The 17,363-nt window shown below is 41.8% G+C and overlaps 1 protein-coding gene across 1 annotated transcript; it reads right to left on the reverse strand.

The window, feature by feature from the left end:
- Positions 1–13,586: 13,586 nt before the first annotated feature.
- Positions 13,587–17,031, reverse strand: LOC117313417 (folate receptor alpha). Its single transcript, XM_033862394.2, has 4 exons — positions 16,882–17,031; positions 15,023–15,211; positions 14,131–14,266; positions 13,587–13,973 (listed from the first exon to the last, which is right to left on the reverse strand). Exons 1-4 carry the CDS (start codon positions 17,029–17,031, stop codon positions 13,693–13,695), a joined length of 756 nt encoding a protein of 251 aa, XP_033718285.1. The 3' UTR covers positions 13,587–13,692.
- Between the last annotated feature and the right edge of the window lie 332 nt (positions 17,032–17,363).

Consider the following 17,363-nt stretch of genomic DNA (forward strand, 5'->3'; position numbering starts at 1 on the left):
GACTAGGAGGTCTGGGAAGCATAGATACAATTTCCTCTTTCAGCTTTCCTCCTGCTCTTCCTTCTCTTCCGATCCCACCCTCTTCAGGATTGCTTTAGTCTGTCAAATGATCCATTCCTGTTTTCATTCATCTCTTTATTTGTTAATTTCTTCATTCCAGGGTCTACACATTCAACATGCATCAAAATCTAGATGATTGCTCATCTCCAAGGGGGATCTGAATTTTTGACCCCAAGCGGTTGTTAGGATAAGGCTAACTTGAGGGGAATGGGACCTAGTGAGAAAGAACCCAGGCTTTGGGGCCAGGTCATGGGACCCAGTGATAGCTCCATCCCTCCCACAACTGTGGGAAATATCACTGAATCTTTCTCAGCTTCAGTTTGCTCACAAGAAGATTGTTGAGAATTATATGATTCTTTTCCATTATAGGTTATTACAAGATATTGAATATAGTTCCCTATGCTATACAGTAAATCCCTGTTGTTCATCTATTTTATATATAGTGGTGTGTATCTGTTAATTCCATACTCCTAATTTATCCTTCTCCCTCCCCTTTCCTGTTAGGTAACCATAAGTTTGTTTTCTATGTCTGTGACTCTGTTTCTATTTTGTAAATAAGTTGATTTGTATTATTATTATTTTGGCCACACCACATGGCAATGTATTATTTTTTTAGATTCCACATATAAGTGATATCATGTAATATTTGTCTTTTTCTGCCTGACATTTCACTTAGTATCATAATCTGTACATCCATTCATATGCTGCAAATGGCAATATTTCATTTGTTTTTATGGCTGAGTAATATTCCATTGTGTGTATATACCACATTTTATCCATTCATCCATCCATGGACATTTGAGCTGCTTCCACCTTTTTTTTTTTTGCTGTACGTGGGCCTCTCACTGTTGTGGCCTCTCCCGTTTTGGAGCACGGGCTCTGGACGCGCAGGCTCAGCGGCCATGGCTCACGGGCCCAGCCACTCCACGGCATGTGGGATCTTCCTGGACCAGGGCACGAACCCGCGTCTCCTGCATCGGCAGGCGGACTCTCAACCACTGCGCCACCAGGGAAGCCCTGCTTCCACCTTTTGACTACTGTAAAGAATACTACTATGAACACATCTTCTTTTTCCATTCATCTATTGATGGACATTTAGGTTGCTTGAGTAGGCTTAAATGGCAGCTATCAGATTAATTTATGAGCAGCCAGATGGACACAGGTAGAAGATGAGGTACAGAAGTCCAGGGTCACAGAGAAAAATTGTCTCAAATCTGATAAATGAGAATACCTCAATTAAACAATATTTTAGCCTTTTAAAAAATTGTGGTAAAATACAGACTATATAAAATTTACTGCCTTAACCATTTTAAGTATACAATTCAGTAGTGTTAAGTATATTCATATTGTTGTGCAACAAATCTCTAGGACATTTTCGTCCTGTAAAACTGAAACTCTATTTCCATTAGTCAGCAGCTCCCCATTTCCTTCTCTCCCCAGTCCTCAGTAACCACCATTCAACCTTCTGTCTCTAAGAATTTGACTGCTCTAGATAGCTCATATAATTGGGGTCATACATTATTTGTCCTTTTGTGACTGGCTTATTACACTTAGCATAATGTCCTCAAGGTTCATCCATGTGTCAGAATTTCATTCCTTTTTATAGTTGAATAATATTCCATTGTGTGTATATACCACATTTTATCCATTCATCCATCCATGGACACTTGAGCTGCTTCCACCTTCTGACTATTGTGAAGAATGCTACTATGAACACAGGTATACAACTATCTCTTTGGGACCCTGCTTTCAATTCTTTTGGATATATAACCAGAAGTGGAATAGCTGGATCATATGGTAATTCTATTTTTAATTTTTGAGGAACTGTCATACTGTTTTCCAAAATGGTTGCACAATTTTACATTTCCACCAGCAGTGTACAAGGATTTCAATTTCTCCACATCCTGGCTACACTTGTTATTTTCTGTTGGTTTGTTTGTTTCTTTAATTGTAGCCATCCTAGTGGATATGAGGTGGTATGTCACTGTGGTTTTGATTTGCATTTCTCTAATGATTAGTAATGTTGAGCCTATTTTTGTATGCTTGTTGGTAATTTGTATATCTTCTTTGGAGAAATGTTTATTCATGTTATTTGCCCATTTTTTAATCAGGTTATTTTGTTTTTGTTAAATTATAGGAGTTCTTTATATATTCTGGATTAATCCCTTATCAGATACATGATTTGCAAATATTTTCTCCCATTCTGTATGTTGCCTTTCATTCTATTAATTGTCTTTTGCTGGACAGAAGTTTTAAATTTTGATGTAGTCCAATTTGTCTTTTTTTTCTTTTGTTACCTGTGCTTTTGCTATCATATCCAAGAAATCACTGCCTAATGTAATATTATGAAGCTCTTCCCCTACGTTTTCTTACAGTTTTATAGTTTTAGCTCTTATGGTTAGGCCTTTGATCCATTTTGAGTTAGTTTTTGTGTGTGGTGTAAAATAGAGTCCAGCTTAATTTTTTTGCATGTGAATATTCAGTTGTGAATGTGCACCATATTTTGAAAAGATTATGCTTTCCCCTCTTGCATTGTCTTAGCACTGTTGTCAAAAATCTGGACTCTCAGCTCCATCCTGCTACTGTACTGTCTTACAGTTTTGTAGTAAGTTTCAAAATCAGGAAGTGTGAGTCCTCTAATTTTGTTCTTTTTCAAGATTGTTTTGGCTATTGTAGGTCTCTTTCATGTCCATGTGGATTTTAGGATCAGGTTGTCAGTTACTCCAAAATAGCCAGCTGAGATTTTGATAAGAATTGAGTTCAATCTGTAGATCAATTTGGGAAGTATTGTCCTCATAACACTATCAAGTCTTCTCATTGATGAACATGGAATTTCTTTCCATTTATTTAGGTTTTGCATTTCTTTCAACAATGTTTTGTAATTTTCAGTGTACAAGTTTTTTTGTTGTTGTTTTTTAATTTGGCCTCGCCATGTGGCATGTGGGATCTTATTTCCCTGTCTAGGGATTGAACCCACGCCCCTTGCAGTGGAAGCACAGAGTCTTTTTTTTTTTTTTTTAATTCTTTATTGGAGTATAATTGCTTTACAATGGTGTGTTAGTTTCTGCTTTATAACAAAGTGAATCAGTTATACATATATCCCCATATCTCTTCCCTCTTTCGTCTCCCTCCCTCCCACCCTCCCTATCCCACCCCTCTAGGTGGTCACAAAGCACCGAGCTGATCTCCCTGTGCTATGCGGCTGGGAAGCACGGAGTCTTAACCACTGGACTGCCAGGGAAGTCCCCTGTGCAAGTCTTTTACTTCGTTTGTTAAATTTTTTCCTGTGTATTTGATTCTTTTTTAAGCTATTGTGAATGGAACTGTATTTTTCTTTTTTTTTTTTTATCCTGGGCCACACATTTTATTTTATTTTTTTTAAATAAATTTATTTATTTATTTAATTTATTTTTGGCTGCGTTGGGTCTTCGTTGCTGTGCACGGGCTTTCTCTAGCTGCGGCAAGCGGGGGCTACTCTTTATTGTGGTGCGCAGGCTTCTCATTGCGGTGACTTCTCTTGTTGCGGAGCACGGGCTCTAGGCACAAGGGCTTCAGTAGTTGTGGCACGCGGGCTCAGTAGTTGTGGCTTGTGGGCTCTAGGACGCAGGCTCAGTAGTTGTGGCGCACGGGCTTAGTTGCTCCGCGGCATGTGGGATTTTCCCGGACCAGGGCTTGAACCCGTGTACCCTGCATTGGCAGACAGATTCTCAACCACAGCGCCACCAGGGAAGCCTGGAACTGTATTCTTAAATTTATTTTTGTATTGTTCATTGCTAGTGTATAGAAATACAAATGATTTTTGCATATTGATCTGGTATCCTACAAAGTTGCTGAACTCATTTGTTAGTAATCATGTGTTTGAGGATTCCTTAGGATTTTCTATATAGAATATCACATCATTTGTGAATAGAAATTGTTTTACTTCTAACATTCCAATTTGTATGGATCTTATTTCTTTTTCTTCACTAATAGCCCTAGCTACAACTTTTATACAGTGTTGAGTAGACATGATGAGAGTGGATATACCTGTCTTATTGCTGATCTTAGGGGTAAAGCCTTTTGGCATAGAACAGGATGTTAGCTGTGGGTTTTTCATAGATGTCCTTTATCACATTGGGGAAAATCCCTTCTATTCCTTGTTTGTTCAGTGCTTTATTTTTTTTATTTTTATTTTTTTTGCGGTACGCGGGCCTCTCACTGTTGTGGCCTCTCCCGTTGCGGAGCACAGGCTCCAGACGCGCAGGCTCAGTGGCCATGGCTCACGGGCCCAGCCGCTCCGCGGCATGTGGGATCTTCCCGGACCGGGGCACGAACCCGTGTCCCCTGCATCGGCAGGCGGACTCTCAACAACTGCGCCACCAGGGAAGCCCAGGATAATGATTTTTTTATCTGCTAATCTCTGCACTTTTATTGGGAGTATTTAATCCATTTATATAAAATGTAATTACTAATGATATGTTTTACATCTTTAATTTTATTTGCTTTATATATGTTGTTTGTCTTTTTTGTCCCTCCGTTTCTCTATTACTGCCGTCTTTGTGTTTAATTCATATTTTGTAGTGTACCATTTTAATGCCTTTGTTGTTTCTTTTACTATAATTTTTGAGTTTTTTCTTACTAGTTGCTCCGAGATTACAACTAACATCATAATTTATAACAATCTAGTTGATGTTAATACAGAGTTTCAATAGTATTCAAAACTTTGCTCCAATATAGCTTCATTCCCTCCCCCACTCCTTTGTACTATTATTGTCATACAAAGTATAATTTTACACATTATGAACATATCAACAGACTTTTAATAAGTATTATTTTACACAGCTGTCTTTTTCCATTAGATAGGATAAGTGTTACAACATAAATACATTTATACCATATTTTATATTTCTTTGTATATTAACTTTTACTTATGCTCTTGATTTCTTCATGGGGATTCACATACTGTCTGGTGGCCTTTCATTTCAGCTTGAAGAACAACCTTTAGTATTTCTTGTAAAGAAAGTCTGCTAGCAACAAATTCTCTCACTTTTGGTTTATTTGGGTATGTCTTAATTTTGCCTTCCTTTTTTTTTTAAATATTCATTTATTTGGTTGCACTGGGTCTTAGTTGCAGCATGTGGGCTCCTTAATTGCAGCACACGGGCTCCTTAGTTGTGGCATGTGAACTCTTAGTCGTGGCACGCATGTGGGATCTAGTTCCCTGACCAGGGATTGAACCCAGGCCCCCTGCATTGGGAGCGCAGAGTCTTAACCACTGTGCCACCAGGGAAAGTCCCTCTCCTTCATTTTTGAAGGATAGTTTTTCTGGCTATAGAATTCTTTTTTTTTTTCTTTTTCTTTTTTTTTTTTTTGGATGAACTGTGCAGCTTGCGGGGTTTTAGTTCCCTGACCAGGGATTAAACCCATACCCTTGGCAGTGAAAGCAGGGAGTCCTAACCACTGGACCGCCAGGGAATTCCCCTTGGTTATAGAATTCTTGATTGAGCTTTTTCACTTCAGCACTTTGAATATATTATCCCACTGCCTCCTGGCCTTCATCGTTGCTGATGAAACATTAGCAGTTACTCTTATTGAGGGTACTTTGTACATGATAAGTTGTTTTTCTATTGCTGCTTGTAGGATTCTCTCTTTGTCTTCCAGTAGTTTGACTCTGATGTGTTTAAGTGTGTATTTCTTTGAGTTTATATTATCTTGACGTCATTGAGCTTCTCAGATGTGTAGATTAATTTTTTTTATAAAATCTGAGATTAGGCCATGATTCCTCCAATACTATAATATTTATATCTTCCCCCCCCTTATAGAACTCCCATTGTGCATATTTTGGTATGCATGATGGTTACCACAAGTCCCTGAGGCTGTGTTCATTTTTCCCTTTTTTTTTTTTTGTTCTTAAGAATGGACAATTTCTGTTTTTCATCTTCACATTTATAGATTCTTCAAACCTGAAGCCACTTCAAACCTGCTTTTGAGCACCTCTAATAAAAAAAACTTTTATTCAGGCTTTCGTTTTTTAGAGCAGCTTAAGGTTCACAATGAAATTGAGGGGAAGGTACAGAAATTTCCGATATATCCCCTGCCCCCACACGTACATAGCTTCCTCCATTATAACATCCTCAACCAGAGTGGTAACATTGTTACATTGATGAACCTACATTGACACATCTTAATCAGCCAAAGTCCATAATTTACGTTAGGGTTCACTCTTGGTGTTGTACATGCAATGAATTTGGACAAATGCATAATGGTATCCATCATTATAATATACAGAGTATTTTCACTGCACTAAAAATCCTCTGTGCTCTGCCTACAACCCCCTCCCCACAATCCCAGCAACCACTGATCCTTTTGCTATCTCTATACTTTTGCCTTTTCCAGATGTCATATAGTTAGAAACATACAGTATGTAGCTTTTTCATATTGGCTTCTTCCACTTAGTAATATATATTTACGGTTCCTCCATGTCTTTTTTATAAAATATTTATTTATTTAATTTATTTATTTTCTTTTTTTTTTTTGGCTGCGTCTGGTCTTAGTTGCGGCATGCGGGCTCTTCGTCATAGCGCACGGGCTTCTTTCTAGTTGTGGCATGCAGGTTTTTTTTCTCTAGTTGTGGTGCACAGGCTCCAGGACACGTGCGCTCTGTAGTTTGCGGCACATGGACTCTCTTGTCAAGGCACTCGAGCTCAGTAGTTGTCGTGTGCCAGCTGAGTTGCCCCGCAGCATGTGGGATCTTAGTTCCCCGACCAGGGATTGAACCCGCATCCCCTGCATTGGAAGGTGGATCCTTAACCACTGGACCACCAGGGAAGTCCCCAGTTCCCCCATGTGTTTTCATGGCTTGATAGTTCATTTCTTTTTACTGTTGAATAATATTCCATTATCTGGGTGTACCACAGTTTATTTACTCACTCACCTGCTGAAGGACCTCTTGGTTGCTTCCAAGGTTTAGCAGTTATGAATAAAGCTGCTCTAGACCTTAATGTGCAGGTCTTAGTGTGGAAATAACTTTTCAACTCCTTTGGGTAAATACTAAGGAGCATGAGTGCTGGATCATGTGGTAAGAGTATGTTTAGTTTTTTAAGAAACCATCAAACTATCTTCCAAAGTGGCTGTATTACTGTGCATTCCCACCAGCAATGAGTGAAGGTTCCTTTTGCTCCACATCCTCGCCAGTATTTGGTGTTGTCAGTGTTCCAGATTCTGGACATTCTAATAGGTGTGTAATGGTATCATGTTGTTGTGTGTGTGTTTTTTTTTTTTTTTTTTTTGGCTGTACGCGGGCCTCTCACTGTTGTGGCCTCTCCCATTGCGGAGCACAGGTTCCGGACGCGCAGGCTCAGCGACCATGGCTCACGGGCCCAGCTGCTCCGCGGCATGTGGAATCCTCCCGGACCGGGGCACGAACCCGCGTCCCCTGCATCGGCATGCGGACTCTCAACCACTGCGCCACCAGGGAAGCCCTTGTTGTTTTTTTAAAATAAATTTATTTATTTATTTATTTATGGCTGCGTTGGGTCTTCGTTGCTGTGTGTGGGCTTCTCATTGCAGTGGCTTCTCTTGTTGTGGAGCACAGGCTCTAGGGTGCAGCCTCAGTGGTTTTGGCGCATGGGCTTAGCTGCTCCGCGGCATGTGGGATCTTCCCGGACCAGGGCTCAAACCCGTGTCCCCTGTATTGGCAGGCGGATTCTTAACCACTGTGCCACCAGGGAAGCCCCATGTTGTTGTTTTAATTTGCACTTCCTAATGACATATAATGTGCAGCATGTTTTCATATGCTTATTTGCCATCTGTATATCTTCTTTGATGAAGTATTCATTAATTAATATCTTTTGCCCATTTTTTTTTAATCAGGTTGTTTTCTTATTGTTTAGTTTTAAAAGTTCTTTGTATATTTTGGATAACAGGCATTTATCAGATATATCTTTTGCAAATATGTTCTCTCAGTCTGTGGCTTGTCCTTTCACCTTTCACTCTCTTGATAATGTCTTCTTTTTTTTTTTTTTTTGACATGCTGCACGGCTTGCAGTATCTTAGTTCCTCAACTAGGGATCGAACTCAGGCCCCGGCAGTGAAAGCACTGAGTCCTAACCACTGGACCTCCAGGGAATTTCCAACAATGTCTTTAATCACGCAAAAAATTTTAATTTTGACTAAATCTAGCTTATCAGTTCTTTCTTTCATGGATCTTGCCTTTGGATCATCACCTAACCCAGAGCTGAGGGATTGGAGCCTTCTCAGGTATTTCCTGGACATATTCACAGTTCTGCAAATGCACATGAATTCAAGATCCCCAGGTAGAGATGTCAGAGCTTTTCAAAGCTCCCTTTTGGCATCTCATTCCCTGATGTTCCTTTTAAGTTTTTTGTCCTGCCTCTTGTTTGCCACAACTGATAGGAAGCTGGGATGTCAAATAATTTGCTGCTGATTATTTAGACAAACACCTAGGTGTTGGGTTTCTCACTGGGTGGGCTCTGAGTCAGACAAGCCTTGTGAATAGGGCTCTTAACAGAGCTTCCAGATAGATCAAGTAGTGACAGTTCTCTAGGGATAGGGCTTTTTGGGGAGATACACACCCACTCTGCCCCCTCTAGTGGCTGCTAGGCCACTGGTTTTCATAGCTACTGTAGTTGTGAGGCTGCTGATTTTGGAGACTACTGTGGAGTTGGGGAGAGGAGGATGGGAAAAAGCAAATAAAAGTACCACAAAGCTCACTGTTCCTACTGATATTCAGCCATTTTTCTTGAATAAATTCTCCGTTGGTTTTTGAAAGCTTTGATTAATTTCCAGAGTTCTGGAAAAGTTGATTTTGACAAGTTTTGCCAGTGTTATTGCTTTTATGGGGGAGTGGATTTTCAGATGTCCTTACTCTGTCATTCCAGAAGTGCTTCTTCAGATTACTTCTATTTTAAGAAGCATAAAGCTTTAAATAATATTGGTCACTTGTAAGTAAAATGGTTTTCGAGTATACAGTCTATTGTTAACATGAATAAATAAAAGTTATTTTTTGTTTCCTGTGTGTTTTGCCCTCATAGCAAAGTTTAGGTCGTTATCAACCTGAATTTGAACTTTCACTTCTCAAAAAAGCATGTTAATTTTTTGGGCTTTGTGCTGACTTGCATCATGCTCTTGGGTCATGATATAACATGAAACAATAGGATCCCTCATTTCTAGAGAAGTTAAAATTCTTGGTGACAAGGTTATTATAAAATATAGTTTTCGTATTAATAACACAGCCAAGACTGAGGTTATTTCCTGACAACACTTTTTTTTTTTTTCTGTTTCCCTTCTCCAAGATCAGGTCCTAAATTCAGAATAATAAAACTATCAAGGCATATTTTATACCAAAATCATCTTGGCACTTCCCAGATAGCTGCTAGAATATATAAAAAATTTGTTCCCTCACAGCATGGTACTCATAAGTAAAGAAGGAGGCAAGGAGGGATGCTAAAAATAGTTAGGTATAATTGGTATGCTCCATGTTTTAAAATTCAGCTTATCAGTATCATAAGAGCTGCCCTGTACATCATGTTCACATTGTGGAGAAAGATGTTAGAGCAAAGAGAAGAATTCGTCCTTTCTAGAGGATTTTTATACAAGGTAAAGGATTGTGTCTGTGAATGTTTAGTGATTGCAGACTTTCCCCCATGAGTAAAAGCACACGCATTTTAATAAGCAAGGGTCTGCATGACGACTGTCAACAAGTCTATTTCCAAGATGATTTTATCCTTTATTTTAAAATAACCTTTTATTATTGATAGTAATTTTCATGCACATCTTACAAAACAGACTGTGAGGCCCTCAAGATTTCTAAATACATCCACTGTCCATATCTCCCTTGGAGCTGAGGCAATAGAGAGGACAAATGGAATTATAAAAAATAAGTTTGTTAAATTGATTGAGAAGACAAACTCTCCTTGTCCACCTCTCCCTCTCCAGGTTCTAATAATATGTTCTCCTCAAAACAGCTATCAACTGAGACCTCATGAAATATAGCAGTTGACAGTAAGTTCATGCTCTGTTGTATTACACCCCAGTGAAAATTCTTCCCTCTTTTATTCTCGTATTAGAAATTAATAGATTGACCGATCTTCCGTTTGTGCTAACAAGGAGTTTCTCTTCTCTCCTTTTGTTTTCCTGAAGATCGTACCATAATTGACTGACTGGAAAATAGACTCATGGATCTGACATCACCACCGTAAACTAATGCTTGGATGATTCAAGCTGTCAGAGCCCTGGGACTTGAGACTTCCAGAAAAATTCCAGCCCCAAAGCAGAAGACTTCTATAGAGAAAATGCTAAGCCACAAACAGGTAACAAGAAACAATTTTTAAAGAATTAGGGAAGTTGATGAAGGCGATATGATTGTGGTTATTATGTTGGTATTTTTGGTAATGTGCTTCATGTTCTTTTTTTGATTAGTCATATGATGCAGCCCTTTTTGTTTCCCCTGGCTGTGGTCTCTAACCCTCAATTCAGTAGACCATACTTGTGCCAACCGCAATAAACACTCTCTCTAAAAAAAATTCTTGGCAGTGGGCCACCCTCCTAAGCATCCCTATTGGTATTGTTTACATCTACACCAAGTACTGACTCCCTCCTTGACTGCCACGTTGGTCCAGCCAGTTTCTCAAAGTTCATGATGGAATAGAGTTTGGCTCAGATGATAGATTTTTATGGAGCCAGATGCTAAATTCCTTAGAATGCATCCCCTCCGGGGTACACTCCACAGAAATTTCAGAAATCTATAAAATTCCTTATATGCTACCTTTGCAAGGGAGAGTATTCTATAGGCAATCACTCATTCATTCATTCATTTTACATATCATAAAATTCACCCATTTAACGTTTACAGTGACTTTGTGGAGTGGTGCAACCTGATCATAAATGAGTTTTAGAACATTTCATCCCCCTTGTGCCCATTTACAGTTAATCCCTATTCCGAAATCCAGCCTCAGGCAACCACTAGTGTGCTTTCTGTCTCTATAAATTTGCTTTTTCTGGAACTTTCATACAAATGGACTTTCACTTAGCATAATGTTTTTAAGATTCACCCATGACATAGCATATGTCAGTAGTTCATTACTTTTTATTGCTGAATAGTATTCTGTTGTATGGATACGACACATTTTGTCTGTCTACTCACCATTTGATGGACATTGAGCTTATTTTCAGTTTGGGGCTATTACGACTAATGCTGCTATGAACATTCACATGCAAGTCTTTGTGTGGATATGTATTTTCATTTCTCTTGAGTAGATGCTTAGAAGTAGAATTGATGGGTCGTATGACAGTTTTGTGTTAACCTTTTGAGAAACTGCCACACTGTTTTCCAAAGGACAGTGCCGTTTTATATTCCCATCAGCAATATAGGAGGGTTCCAGTTTCTCTATATCTGTATGAACATTTGTTATTGCCTGTCTTATTATTGTAGCTATTCTAGTGGGTATGAAATAGTATCTCATTTTGGTTTTAATTTGCATTTTCCTAATGACTGATGATGTTGAGCATCTTTTCGTGTACTTTCTTTGATAAGATATCTATTCAGTTCTTTAGCCCATTAGTTAATTTGTTGTTTGTCTTATTAAGTTGTCGGTATTCTTTGTATATTATGGATACAAGTCCTTTATCAGATATGTGTTTTGCAGATATTTCCTCTTGGCTATTTCTTGTCTTTTATTTTCTTAATGATGTCTTTTGAAGTGCAGAAGTTTTGAATTTTGATGATGTCCGGTTTATCAGTTTTTTCAGTGATGGACTGTGTTTTCGGTCCAAAAAAGAAACAAATGATGGGTGGAAGCATTAATATAAGAAATCTTTGCCTAACACAGGGTCTGGAAGGTGTTCTCCTGTTTTCTTCTAAAGTTTTTATTGTTTTATCTGTTACATTTAAGTTTATGATCCCTTTGGAGTTATTTTTGTTTATGTTATGAGTTGAAGGTCTAAATTCATCTTTTTGTATGTGGATAATCAATTGTACCAGCACATTTATTGAATCGATTATCCTTTATCCCAATGAATTGCCTTAGCACCTTTGTCAAAAATCGATCAACTATAAATATAAGGGTTTATTTCTGGACTCTCAATTCTGTTTCATTAATCTCTATGTCTATTTTTATGCCAGTACTGCTGCTCTAGGAAATCTTAATTTGGAAAATTATTAATACATCCTCAAGCTAATGACTCCTCAGAAGTTGAGGATGACAACTACAGAAAGTGGGATTCTAACCAGTATTTTTAGAAACAGTTCAGAAACAGCCAAATAGGCCTTTGATAAGGTATATTGGATTGAGATGGTACTTATCTTAAATGTCACTAATTCTAATATATCTGTAAACAAGTCATATGTATAAATAGTGTCACTGGCTCTATAGAGAATGATACATTGAATGGCTGTGTTCACAAGAGTGACTAGGGTGGTGGCCAGTGCATTGCTCCACTTTTTGTGTTGATATAGTTCTATGTATAAGTTCAAAGAGTTGGTTCTTCTTGCCAGGATCTAACTGAAAAATTAAATTTGTAACCATGACCATGCCAGAAATATAACTGACCATAACATAATAAGGTCTTTGTAGCAGCCTGTAAGTCTGTTGACAAATATCCTGATTCCCCTCTGCTTCCAGGCATGTGTTAGGACCATATTTTTCCTGGCCTCCTGGAAGTTAGTCATGGTCATGACTAGATTTAGCCAATGAAATAAGTGATGGGTGGAAGTTTTAAGAGCCTATATGGAATTCACCAAGTTCCCTATTCCTGTCTCGTGGAAGTGTGTGATGAGATGGAGTCTCCATCAGCCTGGGCCCCTAAGTGACAAGCAGAATCCCCCTGACAACCCATGTTAAGCACCATAGCTTGAGCAAGAAATCAGTGTTAGTTGTGTGAAGGCACTGAGATATTAGGGATGTTGCTGTAACATAACCTCGCTTATTACAACTACAAATTATGCTTAATGTAGGAACACTGCCTAAAAATCTGTCAGATCATTGGTTTGGGACCTGCTCTAGGCATCTAGGTGTGGGTTCCAACCCTAGCTCTGCCAGACTAGCTCAGGCTTGGCTCCTCTAGTCAGGCCTGGGGTCTGTTATCCCTTTAAGATGCATTTGGGACGGTGCCTGGCAGATAGCGCTTTGGGGTGTTATCTGTTAGGGGGTTAGAGCTCCTGTGGCTACCCTTCACTTCTTCCCAGCCAGCCATCCAGAACATGCTGGACACTCCTATTCCCCTCTCTTCTATTGGAGAGCTGAGCACAGGGCAGAACAGTTAACCCTGGGAGGCTTGGGTCCAATTCAAATGATAAAATCCTGGGCCTGGCTCTAGACCAGAGCTGTAGTGAAAAATGAAATTGAAAGGTATGACTGTGTCCCAGCTTGGAAGAATAGTTAAGTTATCTGGCAAGTTCATAGCAAGTATCAGAGATGGGAACTGACCAAGTCTAACTAGCTTCAATCAGTGGGAACTGGGAAGCACAAGTCACATTTCCATTCACACTCAAATGACTTACACGACCGACACATGTGGGGTGTCTGGTTTTATTCAAACAGTCAAGAGTTCCCACCAAGAAACAGAAACTGACGAATTGGGAGCTGTGGCTCTTAACAGGGCAGGGATGTCCAGGTATCAGAAAATAAAAAGAGCTCAGTTGAGCAGCCAGAGCAACATTAGGACCAGGCCGAAACGCAGAGGCCAGGCCTCATGGAGCCCAGCCCCACTCATGGTCTCAGCGTAGAACCTCGCCACCTCCTCGTTGGGGTTGCCCTGGGCCGGGTCGAACCACATCTGGATGCAGCGGCCGCTGCCCCGGCCATAGTTGCTGACTTTGTAGGAGTGACTCCAGATTTCATTGCACAGAGCAGCAGGCGTGGGGAAGTAGAAGTCAAAGCGGTGGCAGGCAGCTCTCACTGGGCACTGGTTATACCCTGTGGGGAGGATGGAAGACCTGTAGCCACTGGGTCCAGAACCGTCTCTTGTTCCACCAGCCCCACAGCCTCAAATCTCCACATACTCGTTCCACACACCCCCTCCACCTCCAAACCCCTCCCTCCCCCCAGCCCCCGCCCCCACCCAGTCCCTCACCTGAGGTCCAGTTCCAGCCCTTGTGCCAGTTGGTCTTGCAGGTGTAGGAGGTGCGGCAGTCTTCCCACCAGATCTGACAGTCCTCTTTGCAGAGGGGCACGTTCAGGAACCGTTCTTTGCGCCAGCTCTGGTTCACCTGGGGGGAGCCGGGGGAGGGAGGGCTCCAGTCAGCCAGGGATCTCAGCTGCTACAGCCTTGATGGGGTCCAGGGCTGGGGGAGGGGGCGGTGCCTCTACTGTTACCAAACTCCGGTTCCGCTGTTCTCTGCTCAAAAGCCCATAATCGAGAGGCGAGAGGCCAGTGTCAGTAGAAAGGAAAGTTGCTTTAATCAGAAAAGCCGGCAATCTGGGGAAAAGGTGAACTCATGTCCCGAGACCAACTCCGAAGATTCTGCTCAGCCATGACAGTTTTTAAAGGGAAAAAGGGGAAAGAATCTCAGTGAATCATCAAGGCAGGAGGTTGGATTCTGCATCATTCTCCATTGTGTGCAGTCTGGCTGACTCTCTCTTCAGATATTATCTTGCCCAAGTGATCTGCCTGCAGGATTGCTAAGGGAGCTGTTGGAGGTAGAGAGCTAGTCATTTTTTAACTACTTAATTCTTCATTCTTACTTCTTTTAATCTAGGAAAAGAACCAACAGGTTAGGCAAGGCATAGTGTCTATTCAGGAGAGCATAAGTCAGGAGTTAGGTTAAATTGCCTGGTGATCTCATTCCTATAATTAGGCTCCTTTAAGGTTAGAGGGGAACAGAAATGGGCAAACAGGAAAGGGGCAAGAGAGCTGCGTTCACTACCACCCTCAGTCCAGAGTTCCCGGGCCACGCCCTCCCTGCAAGTGGCTGGTGGGCCCTGCCCTCTGCTGAGGTTCATGTCTGTGGGGATGGTGCCCATACCTCCTGGATCCAGGGCCCCAGGTTAGGCGAGCACTCGTAGAGGCAGGTGTCCTGAATGAAGTGGTGCTTGCAGGCGGGCTTCATCTTGCCACAGTGGTCCCAGTTGAATCTGTACAGGTAGGAAATATCCTTATGGGCTTCTTGGCTGGTGTTGACGGAGCAGCAGGCGTTCTTTTTCCAGGGACTGCACTGGGAGGGGAAGACACGGGACTAAGTCCTTGACCCACCATGGCCATCTCCTCCAGATTCTGGTTCCTCTGCCTCGGGTAGGTCACCCAGAGGAACCGTCGCTGGGGAGGCTGCCTCCTAGCCTGGCCTTGAGGAGCCCTCATTGTGGGGTAGAGGCAATAATAATACTGACTTTTAACTCTCACACCCAGCATAACCAGAATATTCACATGCGTAGCCTCTCCCCTTTTAGTCCTTGATTCCCCAACACAGTCTTCAGGGAAACACTTGCTACTGGGGGGCCTTCTTTGGGGGAGAAGGCTTTCCAAGGCTGTGGAGTCCCAGGAGGGAGCCTCACCCAGAGATGCAGTCATCACAACATTCATTAATTCAAGTCTTTATTGAGCTCCTACTTATTCTAACCCAGGCATTTTTCTAGAAACTGGGAACACAAGGAAAACTTATCACTGGATAATTGCTCTGGGAAAAAACAAAGCGGGAGAGGAATGGGAAATTGTTTTCTACAAGGGTAAGATTAAGCCTCTTTCAGAAGGTGAGAAAGACCTGGAGGTAAGGAAGCAAGTTAAATAAACTGCAACCCCAGAATAGTTCTAATTACAGAAATACTCAGTACATTCTTATTGAATGAATGAAAACCCATGGCCTAGAATTCAGTATAAAAGCACAATATTAAGATGTGTACTTTAAAAAATAATATATAGGCTGAAGGGGCTTCCCTGGTGGCACAGTGGTTGAGAGTCCGCCTGCCGATGCAGGGGACACGGGTTCGTGCCCCGGTCCAGGAAGATCCCACATGCCGCGAAGCGGCTAGGCCAGTGAGCCATGGCCGCTGAGCCTGCGCGTCCGGAGCCTGTGCTCCGCAACAGGAGAGGCCACAACAGTGAGAGGCCCGCGTACAGCAAAAAAATAAAAAAAATAAAAAATATATAGGCTGAAGAGGGTAAAGTCAAGGCTGCTGGAAGTATCCAAGTAGTACCACCACTTGTCAGGCTGCACTGGCAGCTAGGGAATCAATGATGCAAAACAAGCACAAATAGCGGACTGTGACCATTATCTGCTGATGAGATAAATACGAACATTTACATATTGAAATGCATAGTTCAAGTGACTTGCCTTTTGGTTTTTTCTTTACAGCTATGACATCACATTGACTTTTTTTTTTTTTAACTTTTAGATAGGTTCAGGAGATTGAAGGGATTGTGGCAAAGTCATTGTCATAGGAAGGAGACCTCAGGTCCAATAGGGTTGACAGCCCCAGAGGACATGTTTGTCTCGCACCCAGCCTCACTGTGAGAGACCCTCTTTTCCTGAGCTGTTTGGGGCTGGCAGAAAAGAAGCCGCCACATGCAATGTGCTCTTTCTCCTCTCAGATCCTTGGAGGGGTTAGCCCCAGTCTAAACTCAGAAATCAAAATCAACCCCCCAGACAGGTCTCTCCAGGCTCTTCTCCAGGCCTGCTTCCTGATTTTAGTGACACGGAAACCCAACAACCAAGAAGCTGAGCTCTTGGAATTGCCTGACAACACTGGGCACGCAGTATGTGTTAAAATGTCGCCCATAAACCAGTGCAAACTGAAGACCTGCTCAGGCGGCCTCCCTGCCTCCACCACGGAGGCAGGCAGACGTTCCCTGAGGCAGCTCTTCCCCAACCCAGACCACTTCTCGGCCCACCTGCTCATGTAGCTTGTCCTCGGGACCTGGCTTTTCCTTATGGTGCTTGGCATTCATGCAGACATTGAGAAGCTCAGTCCTGGGCCGGGCTGTCCATACGGCAGCCACCCCTACCAAAAGGAACAGTAGCCACGTTGTCTTCCAGGCCATGCTTGTCCCTGAAGAAATAACTGTGGTCAAAGGCAGCAAGGAATGTGAGAATGCGGGAATGCAGAGGTGGGTCCTCAAGGTGTTAATAACAGTCTTAGGTGGGTGGAGCCTAGGGCGGATCAGACTGACACCCTAGTCTTGCCAGCCTCAGGGAGGGTTGGGTCTGGGACAGTACCTGGCTGGGATCTCCCTGGCTTCTTTACAAGATCATGAGGATCAAGCGCAACTAAGGGATGGAGTTTGGGCAAAATGCAGAAATAGCCAGGAGATTGCCATAGGTTCCCAATCCCTTGCTCGAAATCCTTGGAGGCAAATGTTTCAGAGCTTAAAAC

Source organism: Tursiops truncatus, chromosome 8, assembly GCF_011762595.2.
Source record: "Tursiops truncatus isolate mTurTru1 chromosome 8, mTurTru1.mat.Y, whole genome shotgun sequence".
Lineage (NCBI taxonomy): Eukaryota > Metazoa > Chordata > Mammalia > Artiodactyla > Delphinidae > Tursiops > Tursiops truncatus.